This window comes from Macaca fascicularis, chromosome 1 (assembly GCF_037993035.2).
Source record: "Macaca fascicularis isolate 582-1 chromosome 1, T2T-MFA8v1.1".
NCBI classification, from domain to species: domain Eukaryota; kingdom Metazoa; phylum Chordata; class Mammalia; order Primates; family Cercopithecidae; genus Macaca; species Macaca fascicularis.
In genome coordinates, this window is record NC_088375.1 from 223,641,683 (window position 1) to 223,660,214 (window position 18,532).

The 18,532-nt window shown below is 44.1% G+C and overlaps 1 protein-coding gene across 4 annotated transcripts in view; it reads left to right on the forward strand.

Moving 5' to 3' along the window:
• MTOR (mechanistic target of rapamycin kinase) overlaps positions 1 to 18,532 on the forward strand; it is a 150,421-nt gene that overhangs the window by 93,726 nt on the left and 38,163 nt on the right. For all 4 annotated transcript variants that reach the window (XR_012426139.1, XM_045380920.2, XM_015442686.3 and 1 more), the window contains 6 exons: positions 1,578 to 1,653; positions 5,311 to 5,450; positions 12,912 to 13,012; positions 16,425 to 16,540; positions 18,046 to 18,123; positions 18,332 to 18,439. Coding sequence is in view for 3 of the 4 variants with exons in the window: in XM_045380920.2 (XP_045236855.2) it covers positions 1,578 to 1,653; positions 5,311 to 5,450; positions 12,912 to 13,012; positions 16,425 to 16,540; positions 18,046 to 18,123; positions 18,332 to 18,439 (619 nt within the window). In the remaining variant the exon portion in view is untranslated. The remainder of the gene's footprint in view (positions 1 to 1,577; positions 1,654 to 5,310; positions 5,451 to 12,911; positions 13,013 to 16,424; positions 16,541 to 18,045; positions 18,124 to 18,331; positions 18,440 to 18,532) is intronic.

The window sequence follows — 18,532 nt, forward strand, 5'->3', positions numbered from 1 at the left end:
TCCCGATTCCTGTGGGCCTTGGGGAAAATCCCTGCCTTTCCTGGGCTTTAGCTTCCCCGTTAGTGAAACAGGTCTGATAACACCTCTCCCTTCCCACTCTCTTAGGGATGCATGAGGTCAAAGAAGTGATGGATTGGAAAGATTATTTGAAAACGCTTTGTAAACATGAGGCATTAGATTATTACTTTCACAAATGTTAGCTTCTTTAGATTTCTGGGCAATTTCTTTTGGTTTTATTGGAAGAAATGTGGCAGAATTTGGATTTTTAAAATAATATTTATAACAGCAATTTCTTGCCATATTGCCACATTGAACTCAAATCCTGGAATTTCCCAAAACCACTTAAAAATTAATTCTGGTCAAGTAGACAGTTTGTACTCAAAGCAGTAAACTGGATCCTTGCTCATTAAACCAGTCTAGACTCCCAGGTTGATGTGTCACATTTTGCTCCCTGCCTTTAAACAGATATAATCATTGTGGTCTTGTGAATTTCTCAAGTGAGCTCCTTCGCCCTCCCATCTTTTCCGTTCCTTCCATACCTCAGGCTTATATTTAGTGTTGAGCTTAGTTGCATAAGTTCCTATGGGGACAAGGATCTAAGCCCCCATGGCTCTTCTGCTTTCAAGGCCTCCTAGCAGCCTGTGATGAACCAACTCCAGGCACCAGGCCTCCCAGTGGCACTGCCCAGTTGTCCCAGTGTGGTAACAGTCCTCTAGCCTAAAGATGACATGAGCAGAGCAGGGTGTCATTAGTGAAAAGCTTCTCTACAGTAGAGGCCAGTTCAAGTAACTCTAGATGTGGTCCCTTGGCAGCCTTCTGCAAAGGGTGGAAGGGAACAGCCCCTGAAGAGGGTCTTGGGAGGCATCTGAATTTGAAGGGGGTGGGCTCTGTCAGAACAGTCAGCATGGCTGCATTGCCACAGCTCCCAAGGTTCTGTCATTGACGTGCATGACCCAACCTTGGTGCCACCTCTGTGTTGCTCACAGAATCTGATGGTTTTGATTAATTTTGTTATTTCTACTACTGAAGGCAACTGATGAGAAGTTAAGACTTAAAAGTTCAGAGGAGCCAGGTGCTGTGGTGTGTGCCTGTAATACCAGCTAGTCAGGAGGCTGAGGCAGGAGGATCACTTGAGCCCAGGAGTTCGACCAGCCTGGACAACATAGTGAGAGCTTTTCTCAAAACAAAAAAGTTCAGAGGAGTCTCATATGATTGTGTACTACAACAAGGATAATTTCATATCCAAGGTTTCTGATGTTTCAGAAACAGACACATGTTGCTTGCCTGCCAGCATCTGAGAGGAAACCAGTCTATGCTCTTAAAGGAAGGGCCACAGAGCAGCAAAGATGAGTGTTCCCATTACTGACCCCCAGAATCAGGGGAGGAGACCAAAAACCTCTTTCAGATGAAACAATTTAAACTGAGCTTTCTGGATGGTAATAGATAATTGATACTCTTCCAACATCTGTAAGACATTGTCCTTGAAGTGCTGGTGAACCATCTGCCCACAAATGACCCCCACATCTCCCACCCTCAGACCTGTTGAGTGTAACTACCTTTTCCCTTTGTTTTCTCAGCATTAATAATAAGCTACAGCAGCCGGAGGCAGCGGCCGGAGTGTTAGAATATGCCATGAAACACTTTGGAGAGCTGGTAAGCACCTCATTCTTTTTGGAAAAGCAGGAGGTAGAGACTTGGCTAGGGAGGTATAGGTCCTGACCTTCAGAAAGTTACTTTCCTTTTCTGTTTTTTCTCCAATTCATACCAGTCTGATGCTGACTTACCTATCTTCAGGATGAAAGAGATAAACTATGTCTGTAGGGACTCTATTTCAGCTGAGATAAATCATGAGGGTAGATTTGAATATGCAGTAAGCACTGATTTTATCAAACTCTTAGCATGTGCCTGGCCCTTTGCTAAGTGTTTATATGCTTCATCTCATTTGGTCCTCACAACAGTGCTATGAAGTGGTTACTGCTGTTATCACATTTTACAGATGAGGAGACTGTGGTCCCAGCAGGTTAAGAACCAGTCTGAGCTGACAGAGTGAATAAATGACAGAACCAGGACTTGAACCAGGGCAGTCTGACATTAGAGCCAAGGCATTTGCCCCTGATCTGAGTTATCTTTGTGGGAGCTTGCATTGTGTCTAGGCCGTGGTTAATCCTCATTAGATACTTAGGAAGACACCATGGCCAGTTCTTTAGAAAATATATGCTATAAGGCTGGGTACAGGGGCTCATGCCTGCAATCCCAGCACTTTGGGAGGCCAACGCAGGCAGATCACCTGAGATTGGGAGTTCAAGACCAGCCTGACCAACATGGAGAAACCCCGTCTCTACTAAAAATACAAAATTAGCTGGGTATTGTGGTGCATGCCTGTAATCCCAGCTACTCAGGAGGCTGAGACAGGAGAATCGCTTAAAACTGGGAAGCAGAGGTTACAGTGAGCTGAGATCACGCCATTGCCTGGGCAACAAGAGCGGAACTCCGTCTCAAAATAAATAAATAAATTAATTAATTAATTAAATGCATGCTATAATTAATATCTGACATTGAGGGATTTTTGTGTTCATTATTGCTTACATAGCTGCTTCCCTACTGCCATCTCTGGCCTACCAGTATTTAAAATGTTTCTGTTATTCTTTGTGGTCTTGGCAGGGCATTTGATAACTTCTAAAATATGTAAAGCATCAACTTAATCAACTTAGCATTGAATTCCTAGAAGGTCAAGAAGCTCTAGGTCCATATATTTGATGAGGAACCTTTTATTAGTCATGTAGGTCACTTACTGTGGTTTGCCTTGATCAGGAGCCCAGGATGTTAAAGTGAGAAAAATTGTGACTATTTAACAGGCTTTTGTTTAATCATACAGCATTTTGCCTCACAGAACACCTAGTAAATTAGAATGAAAGTTTTAAGGGAATCTTTTGCCACCTTTAGCACATATTATCTTTTTTCTTTCTTTTTTCCAGACAGACTTTTGTTCTTGTTGCCCAGGCTGGAGTGCAATGGCACGATCTCGGCTCACTGCAACCTCTGCCTCCTGGGTTCAAGCGATTCTTCTGCCTCAGCCTCCCTAGTAGCTGGGATTACAGGCATGCGCCACCACGCCCAGCTAATTTTGTATTTTTAGTAGAGACAGGGTTTCTCCATGTTGATCAAGCTGGTCTCAAACTCCCGACCTCAGGTGATCCTCCCACCTCGGCCTCCCAAAGTACTGGAATTACAGGCGTGAGCCACCGTGCCCAGCCTTAGCATGTATTATCTGTAACTAGACTAAGACAACATTTCTCCAGATGATGGCAAAGTAAAAGAACTGTGTCTCATCCATCCTTGCCACAATCCTTGTTTGCAGAGAGAAGTAAGTAGGGCGAGGGGGCACTTAATGTACTCCACCTAGATCAAGATGTTCTCTCCTTTGATATCCTTAGAGCTTAGATGCCAGTAAGTGCTGATTGAGACAAGGACTCCGCAGACATCTGGTATTCAGGTGATCTGCCAGCAGATGGTTTATACCCTATACTCAGAATGCCAGCCTTCAATGAAAGTTTCTCCATCTTCAGGTTCCAAAGGTGGCCATTAGCTCTAGGATTATTGCTAAACCCGTGGTGGATTTTCTGTTATATTTAGGTAGCTGAATCATATTAAGCTTGACAATGGTTTGCTTTTTCTTGGCAGAGCCGGTGCTTTCTCAGCACAATTTATGTAACAGCAATCTCATTAGAATTTTGTGTGATTCATTGCTTAAACCTTATAGTTTCTGCAATCTATTGCAATTCAAAATATCCTGCCCTCTAATTGACCCACTCCATATGCTGCCCCCTCTCCCCTCTGCTTGTTCATGCTGAGTGTATGCCACACATTAGTCACCAGCTCTTTTTTTTTTCTTTTCCACCCAGTATAGAAATTTGAAATGAGAAATTTACCAGTGGTTTTAAATTTTACGCTGTTTTTGTAGTCTGTCTTTTCTGAGTTTTCTATTTTGTATTTAGGCATAATAGGTATTATTTTGGACAGGCCTGAAAAATGAAGTTGAGATAGCTTGCCTTACATGGAGCCAGATATGCCCATTTTGACAAACTCCACTGATGTTGGGCGAAAACTTCATGGCAGCAAAATTAGTCTAGGGGCAACAGAGGGCACCAGCTCTGCCAGAAAGAACCAGATGGGGGGAAGTAGGTACAAGGGAACAATCTCCAGCATAAATGACCTCTTTTCAGAGGTTCAAGAAGAAAAGGTTATTTTAGACAGCTTAGCGGAGTAGTTGTTAGTCTACATACTGTACAAACATCAGTTTAATTTAGAAAGGGGAAGAGGGTAATGGGAGAAACTAGTATGGGCCCTGCATTATATCATACAAATTTCACTGCAGAATCATATTGTTGTTAAAGAAATCCCTAGAGAGCCACTACCTTTGCCTGTGCAAAAATAGTCATTTATTGAGCTGATGATGAAGCAGCCCAGGAGAGAAACTGAGATGGAGGGCACATAAAATAGTCTCCTGATCATTTAGAGAGTCATAGTCTGTAACTTTCAGACTGTAGCACCTCCTACTCACGTGGACAACACCCAGTTTCAGCGTGGCACACCATCTGCTAGGGTAATGCAATCCCTCCTTTGGCCCCTGACACTGGTAAACCTGCCAAGCACTGAGCAGGAGAGAACATTAGATGGGAGACTCTAGAAGAATAGGGGAAAGACTTTCCAAAAAATTTTAAATGGTGGTGTTATATTTTAAATTATTATTTCCTGAAAGTTTAAAAATGCATTAAGAAATGCAGAGAATCAAGAGCTTTAAAAAAGTGAGTTGTTCTCCTCCAGCAAACATGCAGATGAGGCCTGGTCTTTCTGGCCCCATCAGGAAAGCAGCTGCCATCCCTGTCAAGTAGCCCAGTGTCAGCACTCCAGCAGATCGGAGCGATGGCATCTTTGCAGCAGCTCTGGTGCTGTGGTCGGCGTTTTCTGCTAACCCTAAACGATTTCCCCTGTCCTCATGTCCCCACATCCTGGTGTGTTCTGATGACCCATGTGTCTGGGAAGGAAATAATGGGGGAGGAGTATGGCCTGACCTCTGCTGTCAGATAATCCCAGAATCATTCTATCCATGTGCCAAGGAACCAGCATTTCCACCTTCCCCAAACAGCACTCCTCCAGATTGTCTGAAGTTCTTTTTAATCCAAGCCCAGACATAACTGATAGGTGACATGTCATGCGTACAACATTTCCATGGAAAGAGAGTATGTGGATTAAAAAATGTGATCCCTTCTCTTCACCTCACAGCAGTCTTCTTTCTTTCCCATGTGACAGGAGATCCAGGCTACCTGGTATGAGAAACTGCATGAGTGGGAGGATGCCCTGGTGGCCTATGACAAGAAAATGGACACCAACAAGGATGACCCAGAGCTGATGCTGGGCCGCATGCGCTGCCTCGAGGCCCTGGGGGAATGGTGAGCTTCCTAGGATGATGGCATGTGTGGCTGACAGAGACTTCATCACTTTGCTCTTTGGATTTGAAAGGAAGGCTTCCCCCAAACAGAATTCTCACTTCAGACTCATTTTCTTCCACTTGATTCTTCTCAGAAATCATCTTTCACTTTTGGTGTTTTTCTCTCTCCATTCTATCTCAGCTACTAAGTAGCAAGGCCTTCACTTAAACTTTACAATGTTCTAGGACAGGACAGCCTTAGGGGTGCTCCTGGGATCTAGTTCTTCTATGTACTCTCCTGATCTTTACTGACCCAGTGAAGAGGTCATATTCTTACTTGGCAACCTTGATTTTTTAAATTAGCTCTTGCAAATGCTTTTAGGAAAGAAGAACAGTGACTACCCTCTTCAGGTGCTTCATCTATATCAGATGCTTACTGTGTGTCCAGCACTATGCCAGGCTCCAAGGAAACAAAAGACACAAGAAAATAGGCCTTTCCTTTGAGGTTGATGAGACAGGCACATTAACAGAGGGTTATTATAGCCTGAGAGGATGTTGATAATGGTATGAGCCACACTACGTTGAAAGCCCAAAGGAGGAAGCAGGGTGATCTTGCAGTACTTCCTGGAGGAAAGACTGAGTTAGGAGACAGGTAAAGGAGAAGGGAGGGGGGAGACAGGTACTCCAGGTGGAAGCAACAATAATGCGTAACTGAGAACATTTAGCTAGGTTTTGATTTGGAGAGTTGCTTGGGAATGTTGAAGGAAAAAAATGGCCTCCATTCTGTTTCCAGCAACAAGTACAACTTTTAAAAAATAGTTAAAATAAAATGCTATATTATCATTGTTAAACTCTTTAACTGCAGTTTTAAATGACTAAAACAGGCTGGGTGCAGTGGCTCACGCCTGTAATCCCAGCCCTTTGGGAGGATGAGGCAGGCAGATCATTTGAGGTCAGGAGTTTGAGACGAGCCTGGCCAACATGGCGAAACCCTGTCTCCACTAAAAATAAAAAATTAGTTGGACGTGCTGATGCAGGCCTGTAATCCCAGCTACTCGGGAGGCTGAGGCAGGAGGGTCACTTGAACCTGGGAAGCGGAGGTTGCATTGAGCTGAGATTGCACTGCACTCCAGCCTGGGTGACAGAGCGAGACTCTGTCTCAAAAAAATAAATAAAAATAAATAAAAAACAAAAAATAAATGACTAAAAGTGCCATGCTACCTCCCGACTAGTGGATTATCCCAACTTTCTCTGGAACATGATACTTAGGGACCACTGTTCCTTCATTCAGCTAGTAACTATCAAGGGTGTATTCATTGCTAGTATCTATGCCAGGCCCTAGGGACACAGCTGTGAGCAAGACAGTCACAGCCCCTGCATTTCCAGCTTACAGGATGTCGTAATACATTGTGATACCATCAGTAAAGAAGCTCAGGGGGCTGTGGGTAATAGGAAGCACCCTAATCAGCCTTGGAAGATATCAGGAGGAAATGATATCTAAGTTGGACCTGTACAGTGAGGAGCACAGTATGGGGGATTTTTTTTTATTTTTTATTTTTTTGAGACGGAGTCTCGCTCTGTCGCCCAGACTGAAGTGCAGTGGCGCGATCTCCACTCACTGCAATCTCCGCCTCCTGGGTTCACGCCATTCTCCTGCCTCAGCCTCCCGAGTAGCCAGGACTACAGGCGCCCGCCACCACACCCGGCTAATTTTTTTGTATTTTTTTTTTTTTTTAGTAGAGCGGGGTTTCACCGTGTTAGCCAGGGTGGTCTCGATCTCCCGACCTCATGATCTGCCCATCTCGGCCTCCCAAAGTGCTGGGATTACGGGCGTGAGCCACCACGCCCGGCCTGTACGGGCGATTTTTAATAGGCCTTTTTGTTCAGATTCTTCTCTGTGACCCCCTGTCTTCAGAAATAAGGATGTTCCTTTCCTCCAGGTATAGGGAAGGCACTTCTCACAGGAGGGCCTTATGACCTTCTTCAGGGGAGGGTCAAAATATTTTTCCTAGATGTTATGACCTGCTTCAGGGGATAAGGGCAGGGGGTAGTCAGAGTAATTTTTTTTTTTTTTTTTTTTTGCTGCCATTTTCTTAAAATATTCAGTATGCCAAGGTACCATATTTCAGGGTAGTATATTCTGACCCCCATCACAAGGATGTACATTGACAGTAATGTGCTGTTTATACCATTTTGCACTCTGCTGTTTTTGCTTAAGTCTAGGCCACTGTTCCGTATCAGCATCTACAGAGCTACTGCCTCATTTTTTTAGTAGCTGCGTGATATTTTATCATATCAATAAATCGAGTCTATTTAATATAGGCAAACTTTTGTTTGTTTAGACATTTCTACCTTGGAAAGTTTAAGAATATTGGACAAAATCAAAGTAAGCCTTCTGAAAGAATGATCTTTCACTACATGTAGTCTTTCTGTACTACCTTAGCCTCCCTCGTAGCTGGGACTACAGGCACATACCACACAGTTGGCTAATTTTTTTTATTTTTTGTAGAGACAGGATCTCACAGTGCAGTCTAGGCTGGTTTTGAACTCCTGGGGTTCAAGCGATCCTCCCTCTTTGGCCTTCCAAAGTGCTAGGATTACAGGTATGAGCCACTGTGCGCAGCCTTTTTTTTTTTTTCTTTTTTTTTAAGAGGCAGGACTTTAATCTCTCTCTCAGTGGAGTGCAGAGGTGTGATTATAGCTCACTGTGGTCTTGAACTCCTGGACTCAAGCAATCCTCCCGCCTCAGCCTCCTGAGTAGAAGGAACTACAGAAATGCACCGCCATGCCTGGCTAACTTTTTAAATTATTAAAATTATTTTTTGTAGAGATAGAGTCTCACCATGTTGCAAAGGTTGGCCGTTATTTCTTAATATAAAGTTATTACTACATCCCCAAGATAGAAGATGTTATAATGTTTTGCATGAAAATTTAATGTCAGTGAATTTAGCCTTAGGCATTGGATCATATATATATAGAGAGAGATAATACTCTAAAATTATTTGAAAGTGGCTTGTCTGATTTAACCATCATTAAGAAGATTCAAAAGTGTTATTTATTTTTATAAATTAACATTAAAAGGCTGGGTGTGGTGGCTGACACCTGTAATCCCAAAACTTTGGGAGGCTAAGGCGGGCAGATTGCTTGAGCCCAGAAGTTTGACACTAGTCTGGGCAACAACAACGACAACAAAAACTCCATATTCATTTACCTCAATAAGTTGAGGAAGCATATCCTTTCAAATCTGCTTTATTCATTTATGTAACTAAAGTTGCTGCTGTTGTTGTTTTTAGTCCAACAAGTATCTAAAGCTGTATTGTCCAATATGGTAGCCTCTAGCCATATGTGGCTTTTTTTTTTTCCTTTTTGAGATGGAGTCTCACTCTGTCACCCAGGCTGGAGTGCAGTGCTGTGATTTCAGCTCACTGCAACCTTCACCTCCCAGGGTCAAGTGATTTTCCTGCCCCAGTCTCCCGAGTAGCTGGGATTACAGGCGTGCACCACCACTCCCGGCTAATGTTTGTATTTTTAATAGAGATGGGGTTTTGCCATATTGTCCTGGCTGGTCTCAAACTCCCGATCTCAAGAAACCCGCCTGCCTTAGCCTGCCAAAGTTCTAGAATTACAGGCGTGAGCCACTGCATCCGGCCTTATGGCTATTTTTAAATTAAACAGTGAAATTCAGTTCCTCAGTCATACCACATTTTAGGTGTTCAGTAGCCACATGTGGCCAGTGGCTGCTATATTGGACAGTGCACATAGATAACTTTTCCATCATCACAGAAAGCTCCACTGGACAACACTGATCTAAGGCAAAAGAAAAGTATGTTAATAAGAATTAGCCACATCATTTCAAAAACAGTTTTTCTACTTTCAGATCAGCTGTCATACAATCATATCTTGTTATGGGAAAGATAAAACGGGATGGAAGTGTTCTTAAAATTGAACTCTAATCAATTCCTAAAATACTTAAGTGTTTGACTGTTGCCATTGGATTTACATATAAATATCACAGCCTGGCATTCAAAGTCTTTCCTATTGTGGCACGAGCCCGCTTGTTCAGCACATTTCTCAATGAACCCTTCTCTCATAATCTGAGCTCTGGCCAAATTATTCACTTTTCTCCAAATCCCACATTCATTTGTTCCGTTCTTTGAATTGCCCTCTTCTGCTGCTCCTTTTTGTACTTTTGAAATCCTCTGCACTGTTTCTTCCTTCTCGAAACCTCTCCTGGCCCCTTCCCCTTCCACTCCTCTCCTTTCACATTAAAGAGGACCACTTTTCCTAGCTGGGTTAGTAGGAACAGATTGGATGCATTGGAAGAGACTTGTGATGTGGTTTCCTGCAGTTCCTTTGTGTTATAGTTGAAGAAACTGAGGCTCACAGAAGTTGAGATGACCAAGCTGAGTGATACCGATCTCCTGATATTGCCGTTCTCAGTCTCAAATACCTCTGATCTCTTGGGTTCTTTCGAGTTTTATAATTATCTATAAAGCATAAGTGGCTAGTAATGCTGACCAAAGGATTTAAGAATGTGGGAGACTAAAAGAAATTTTAAAATGAGATGAAAGAAGCAGAATATTTTTCCTGATCATATGCAGGTTTCTGATATGGTTTATTCAGTCAACTCTGTTTAGAGTGCAATTTCTAAATTTATTTTGTGCGTATATCCTGAACATGCCTGAGGCAGATGTTCGTCAGAGGTGGCATCCGGAATGATCTGGAGTTACCAGTGAGCAGAGACCCTTCCCGTTTTCCCCGTGCTTGTCTGCCTCCAGGAGGCTGTGAGAGCTAGGCAATCCCCACCCCCCGCCCCGCCCAGCCCTATGGTGCGGACTGCCACACCTGCAGCCAAAGTGAACTAAAGTGAACCCCCTCCTCACACTGTTCCCACAGAGCCTCTAGTCACTGAGAACAGATTCCTCGGGAGTGAGATCATAGGCCTTCAACCCTAAGAGGAGCCATGGAGCCATTCCAAATGAAAGAATACTTCCTAAACTTTTTGTTCGTTTTAAATCTTCAGGGATCATGCTAATCTTCTCTATATCGTTCCAATTTTGTATCGTTCCAATTTTAGTATATGTGCTACACTTTCTGCGTTTTTTGCCCCAACACTAGGTGAGAAAATCAAAGTCCCAGAGGGTGTACCTTTTACCTAGTCCTCCCTGTGTGTAGTAAAAGGTATCAGAAAACAACTATCCTAGTTGTTGCCCCATAAAACAGTCTCGTGTTTTTTATTTATTTGGTTTTGCCCCCCACCCAACCGCCTTTGAGAGGCAGGACTCAGTATATTCTGCATTATTTTTTGTAACAAATGTTTGTGGAAGAGCAGAGCTGTTGTCTGTGTACTGACCAGGTTCTGACAGCTGTTCCCACACAGCTACATGGTGAAGGCAGTGCGAGGTTCACTGCTAGGGCTTGCCTTTCCGAGTTGCTGTTCCTATGTTGCTCCTTGCTTTGTCTCTTGTAACAGTTTGTGGGATTTCAGCACTGAACTTGCTTCCTGCTCTAGATGAAAAAAAAAAAATTACATCCTTCACGCCTGTAATCCCAGCACTTTGGGAGGCCGAGGCGGGCGGATCACAAGGTCAGGAGATCGAGACCACGGTGAAACCCCGTCTCTACTAAAAATACAAAAAATTAGCCGGGCGCGGTTGTGGGCGCCTGTAGTCCCAGCTACTCGGGAGGCTGAGGCAGGAGAATGGCGTGAACCCGGGAGGCGGAGCTTGCAGTGAGCCGAGATCGCGCCACTGCACTCCAGCCTGGGCGACAGAGTGAGACTCCATCTCAAAAAAAAAAAAAAAAATTACATCCTTGGTCCTGTGGCACAGAATCAGCTGATCCTAACAAAATAGTAGAGGAAGGCTGAGTTAGGAGGGACAGCTTGCATGGAGGATGCATTCATCCAAGTTACTTGTGTTCACCAGCTGTAAATTTTGAATTATAGAATTAGAAGGACCATTTGGAGATCATGCAGCTTTCTCTCCTACCTCTAGTCAGGATCGTTATAAAAATATGCTGTGCAGATGAGCTGTGCCTCTGCTCTAAGCCAGTGGTTCTCAAACTGTGGCCCCTGGTCCAGCAACTTTGGCGTCACATAGAAACTTGTTACAAATGCACATTCTCAGCTCCTACCCCAACACTAATGAGTCAGAAACTCAGAGAGTGGAGCCCAGCCATCTGAAGGAGCCCTCTAGGGAATTCTGATACACTTCGTTTGAGAACTACTGCTCTAAGGGAACACCTAGCAGGGCCCAGGAGTGAAGATTTTTAGGTCTCAGTGGCAGGAAACCAACACAGAGGTTTATCCTGCTCCCGTAATGGAGCTTCAGTAAGTGTATAGGGCATCATGGCCACCAGTTCTTCTTTTTGGTCTCAGCTCTGTATTGAGCCAGAGTGCTTGTGTCCCTGGTTCCCTTGATCATGTGCCAGAGAGACTTCAAAGTTAATATCCGCCGTACTGCTATGCTGGATAATGGCCCTGAGTACCTCTCCTGACATAGTCCACAGTCAGCTTCTTGGTGAGCCTAGATTCCTTCTGCAGGGATTGACTTCAGCCTCTTTATCCCTGCCCTTCTCCACCACCTTAGAGTAGAGAGCAGCTCATGTTCCATGAGGCTTCTGACCTGGGCCACTTAGAACTTGTGCCCTTCCTCGTGACTACACCTCCAGTGCAAAGTTAAATCATCCTGCAGCATGTATTTCAGAAAGCAGGAAAAATTAAGGAGTCTCCTAGCTGCATCTTGAAACTCATATGAAATCCGGGGCTCGGATTTGCATAATAGCAGAGTTTATTTCTTTTTATTGAGAAGCGAAACATGAGAGGGAATTTCAACAGTCAATAGCAAGACCTTATTCTAGGGCTTCCGCATTCTCTTTGTTTGTTGGGGTGTCTTAAGCACCATTCATATCTCAATATCTCATAGTCCTCCTTCACATTCAGTTAATTGTGCAAAATTCTGAGAATAAGCAGCATCTAGCTTTCTGTAGATGTGACCATTGTAGAGCCTTTCTCTGTACAGATTGATTTCATCTGGGTTTCATTTCAGACTGAAACCATTTGTATAATACTTTTAGGAGCCAGTTCTCCCTATAGCTTTGAGCCCAAAATGAATGTCCAGATGCGTCTCTTCAGATTGCTTTCTCTGTAGGCCTGCCAAAGGGAAAGAGCCCAGAATTCTTTGGCATAGGAGAGAAGTTATTTAATATTTATGAAGGGAGCCAGATGTTCAGGACATTTCATATCACAGAGTTAGACATGGTTCCTATCCTTGATAAACTCACCCAGACAAATTATGAGCACCAGATCATAGAAACAACAAATAGGCCATTCATTATCTATTATGTGACCTGGTAGAATGTGCTTTTTTATTAAAGGTGTTCAGTTCCTGTGTAGTCCTCAACTAACCCAAGGGGCAGGAGAGGAAGATTGGTAGTTTAAGGAGATTTGGATTAATCTGACTGTATAATTCATTTCCTTCAGGGGTCAACTCCACCAGCAGTGCTGTGAAAAGTGGACCCTGGTTAATGATGAGACCCAAGCCAAGATGGCCCGGATGGCTGCTGCAGCTGCATGGGGTTTAGGTAAAGCTTCCCTCACAGGCACCCCATCAAGAATGGGGTGAGTGAGGCTAGGGGCTCGCATCAGAAGAGTAAGGCGCTGGCTCTAGGTGGAGATCCAGGTCTGTGGAAGTGTAAAAACGGTCTGTATCCACCTACTTCTACACCTTCCATCTGTCCTTTCTACCTGATGATTTTTATGAACTTGTTGGACATGGGGAAAATTGGATCTTCGTTGGAAGGCCAAGGAAAAGAGTGCACAAAATCAAAATTGAGATTTAGTGGGTGAGAAATATACACTTAGCATACTCACACAGAATACTGATGCCAGATGCTTTTCCCCATACACCAAGCCATTGTCAGCAGACACCAATGGGGTGTCAGGTAGTTTATTTCTGACACTGTCTACTTGGAAATAGCATCAGATCCCACAGGTTAAGGGCTCATCCCAAAATACTGCCCCACTTCAGATGCCAATCACAAGTTCCAGGTTGTGACTTGTGTTTCTCACTGACCAGCTGTAAATCAGGGTTAACATAACTCTCCTCCACAGGTGTGATAATTTGGTAGGACAGCGCACAGAACAAAAGGAAACACTTTTGCTTACATGTACTGGTTTCCTATAAAGGGTATTATACAAGATACAGATGAACAGATACAATGAGGGAAGGTCTAGAAGGGTCTAGAGTGCAGAAGTTTATGTCCTGTGTGGTACTGAGGTTTACCATCACCCTCCCAGCACCTTCATCAACCTGGAAGCTCATTGTTCAAGAGTTTTTATTGCCTTTAATTTTCAACCTCTTCACCTTTCCTGGATGTCAGTGGACAGGGCTGACAGGGCTGAAAGTTCAAACCTGGTAATTACTTGGTCTTTCTGGTAACCAGCCCCATCCTGGAAGGGGAGGAGGAGGGAGAGACAATGTTAGGCAAAGTTTAAGTCACATGCTACTTAGCGAACCAATCTCTTTGGCAATAGGCTTGGATATTCTGCAAGGTTAGTGGGGTCCTACGCCCACACATTCAGCAGGGTATTAGGGTATGCATCTCTCTGTCTCCATTTACCTTTGCAGTTGAAAGCAGAAACAAGAGATGAGGAGACTGGGTGTGGTGACTCACACCTGTAATCCCAGCACTCCGTGAGGCTTGAGTGAAGGATCACTTGAGCCTGCGAGTTTGAGACCAGCCTGGGCAATATAGTGACACTCCATCTCTACCAATTTTATATGTGTGTGTATATATATACACACACACACATATATACACACATATATGTATACATGTATACATATATATGTATGTGTGTATATATATATACACACACAATTTTTTTTTTTTTTTGAGATGGAGTCTCACTCTATCGCCCAGGCTGGAGTGCAGTGGCACAATCTTGGTTCACTGCCACCTCCCGGGTTCAAGCAATTCTCTGCCTCAGCCCTCCGAGTAGCTGGGATTCCAGGCACCACTACCACGCCCAGCTAATTTTTGTATTTTTAGTAGAGACAGGGTTTCACCGTGTTGGCCAGGCTGCTTGAACTCCTGATCTCGTGATCCATCCGCTTCGGCCTCCCAAAGTGCTGGAATTACAGGCGTGAGCCACTGCGGGTGGCCCTCATTTTTTTGTTTTAAAGAGAGATGAGGAGAACTCTCTTTAGGTTCCTGCATCCAGCTATGCCTAAAGTCGTCTCTGTAGTTGACCTTCTCAATAAATAAAATTTTTCTTAAACTATTCTACCTTATCAGCATAATCAGTAGGGGCTCATTATGAATAATAAAGAACACTTCTATCACTCAGGAAATGCAAAGGGTTTTTGATAGCTCTATACCAGGCACTAGGGACAAAGATCAAACATGTTTCGTCTTATACCACAGTAGGATTTGGCTTTGGTTGCCTAAAGCAAGATAATGATTTATTTTCCTCTCTTATAAGTGAAATCTAGAGGTAAGCATTTCCAGACTAGTATTTTGGCTCTATTATCATTAGCCTTTTTCCAGATTGCTGCTTTGCACGCTCAGCCTGTGCCTCCATTTTAAAGTTCACATGATCCAGCATGGTTGCTGGAGCTCCCCATGTCATGTTTTTATCCCAAGCAGGAGTAAAGGGAGAAGACAGTTGTCTATCTCCTTTTATTCATATTTCTTAACTTATAGTTTAGAACTTTCCCAATATATGTAACAGTGAAGATTATAGTATAATAAACCCCCATCTGCCCGTCACCTTTTCCAACAATTACAAACATTTTCACCATTTATTGTCTCTGTTCTCCTCTTTGCTGCCCAATTCTTACCCACCTCACTCCTACTCCCAGAGTATTTTAAAACAGAGATTTCCTTTCAATCCCTGCAGACATGTCAATTTCTGACACTGGGCCCCAGCTAAGAAGATTATCAATATCTGTTCCAGAGATGGTCTTGATAAGAAGGGAAAGGATATGTAGAACGTCCCTGGTGAAAAGCTTCACCTGTGGAGCCCAGAGGAAAGTTACATAACATTCTACCTCCATTCTCTTCTTCTGTCCCTCTTGAGTCACAGAGCTTATACCCTTTGCTTTCATGAGCTCTGGGCTAGATCCGGAACATTTTTCAAAAACAAATTGCTTCCTGAGGAGTCATCGTTAGCTATTTGCTTGTGCCCAGAGGCATAGAGAATGGATGAGCCGATGGTCTGGAGTGAGAGGCAGGAAAATGCCTTGTAAAATTGGCAGCCCTGTAGTTTGCAGCTAATGAAGCTGATATCTTTTCTGCAGATGGTCTTGGAAATCCTGGCATTTGATACATACTCACCCCACCAGGAGAAGTAAATACCTCTTCCCGGATGCAGCCATTTCCCCAGTCTAACATGACACAGAGACCACTGTGCTGTGACCTAGCCCAGCTTTTTGTTATAATGGAGTTGCTTACAATATTTATCTCCTCCCTCCTGAGGCAAAGATGTTGCCAGAATGAAATGGGCAAGCTATGTGTCTAATCCTGTCCCCTATCATCTGTGTAATGGCTATTTTCAATTGTTTAGAGGAAAATGTAATTTCCCAACATACCATTGAACTGTGAGCTGCCTCACTAGTAGGGAAGAAAGCAATTTTGTTTCACCTGGAGAAACCTGAGAGCGTTCTCTAGGATAATGAGGTGCTGCATTCAGCCCACTTGATGTGCAGACTTCACACTCATGCACTTCCCCCCTTATCTGTCAAGATGCTCCCTGGGCAGCCATGGAGTCCTGTGTTTAGGAGAGAGATGTGGCTTTTTTTTTTTTGTTAAGTCAACCTGCATAGTGTGTATAGGGGCTCTGCAGGATTTTGGTACATGAGGCTCAAGTGCATTTGTCTTGTTTGTATCCCAAGCTAAAGGAAAGTAACAATGGTAAGACCTATTTGAGATGCTGCCTTTAGCCCAACCAGCCAACCCCCTTGATGCTTTGTGTATGTGTGTGTGTGTATAGGTCAGTGGGACAGCATGGAAGAATACACCTGTATGATCCCTCGGGACACCCATGATGGGGCATTTTATAGAGCTGTGCTGGCACTGCATCAGGACCTCTTCTCCTTGGCACAACAGGTAAAAACCTGCATGCACCCAGATCTCTCAGCAGGGAAAAGATTGTAGTGCTTCTGAGCACACGGAGCTTCAGTAAATAGCTATTATACTTCAGGTCTGATGTTTACTTGACTTTGTGAGTGCATTTGAATGGTTTTGATGCATTGCACTCAGAAGACTGCCAGCAGGTCTGCTGGGGCTACTTTTTGTTCTGAGGGGGACAAATGTGTTCTGGAAGCTGCTGTCTCAGTTGCTTTTGGAGTTAGCTTGTTGGGTCATCGTTACATCCCTTGCTGTAGAGAGAAGCTGTATTTCACCAAAAGATAGGAGTCAGAGAGCCAGCAGTCTCACTGTGCGGCAGAAATCAGTCACAAGGGTCTTCTGGCCATGCAGGCATGTCACACATTGATTACCTTCCGAGGAAGCTAGTACTTATTTGCAAATAATGTGCTGACTTGCAGAATGAAATAATGCAGTAATCCCATCCACCCTGTCAGACACGAGACTAAATGAGGTGCCCTGGTAAATGATCTGAGCACTTAAGGCATTGGGACACTATAATTAACCTTAAACATTCAAAAACGGGAAAAGCTCTGCATGAGGGATTTTTAATTGATGGCACAGAGGAAACTCAAACTGCAGTGCTGTGGCATCCTCCAGGCTCTCATCTGTGTGATGAGAACCAAGATCTTGGTTGTCTCTGTCAGAGACACAAGAGCTCCCGTTCACATGCACAGGATTGGGCATCTCTGCCAATTTCAGAGGCACCCCCTAGTAAGGACAGAGGGTGCTTGGAAGCCAGAGCTACCACCTGGAGCCATTGAAGTGTGTGCAGAATCTGTTTTCATAAACATGCCCAGCAAGGAAAAGTTAAAAGAGGGTAGATCTCCAGGCTGGGCACAGTGGCTCACACCTGTAATCCCAGCACTTTGGTAGGCCAAGGTGGATGAATCACTTGAGACCAGGAATTCGAGACCAGCCTGCCCAACATGGCGAAACCCTATCTCTACTAAAAATACAAAAATTAGCTGGGCATGGTGGCGGGCACCTGTAGTCCCAGCATCCCAGCTACTTGGGAGGCTGAGGCAGGAGAATCACTTGAACCTGGGAGGTGGAGACTACAGTGAGCCAAGATCACGCCACTGCACTGCAGTCTGGGTGACAGAGTGAGACTGTGTCTCAGAAAAAAAAAGGTAGATCCCCAATTATGTCCTCTTGAGATGCAAGAACCCATGATTCAGTTTTACAGCCCTCATTCCCATGCCCTTGCCACCTAAGATTGTGTATGTTACCTTAGATAGATGTTAAAGTTTTGGATGCCATGCATTTCTGTCTTTGATGAGAAATTGGATAATACCTCCTCTCAAGCCATTCACTTCTGGGAAAATGCCTTTCTTCAGCAAATTTCTCTCTTCGTCCCTGGAATTTAAGTGAGACAGATAACTTCTGTAGCTAGTTGGGGTGCCCTAAAATAACCCTAAGCTCCCAAGTCCAGAGCTCAGTCCCAAGGGTTGTTTCTCTTCTAGTGCATTGACAAGGCCAGGGACCTGCTGGATGCTGAATTAACTGCGATGGCAGGAGAGAGTTACAGTCGGGCATATGGGGTAAGTGTCAACTATTCTGCACATTGTCATTTTTGAGGCTTATTTCCATACTTTTTTCAGAATGGGCTATTGAGAACTCACAGGCTGCTGGAAACATGCCTGTTTTCTCTGATCGGCAGATACCCTGACACCAGAAGGAATGATTTAAATCCTGTCTTTTGGATTGTTTGTGCAGTAATTAGTTTGGAATGTGATTTGCTTCCATCAGGCCATGGTTTCTTGCCACATGCTGTCCGAGCTGGAGGAGGTTATCCAGTACAAACTTGTCCCCGAGCGACGAGAGATCATCCGCCAGATCTGGTGGGAGAGACTGCAGGTGAGCTTGGTAGAAAGCCCCAGTTCACCCGCCTACCCCTGCCCCTTCCAGGACCTGGGAGAGTGCCCCCCTCCACTCCCTCTCTTACTCAAC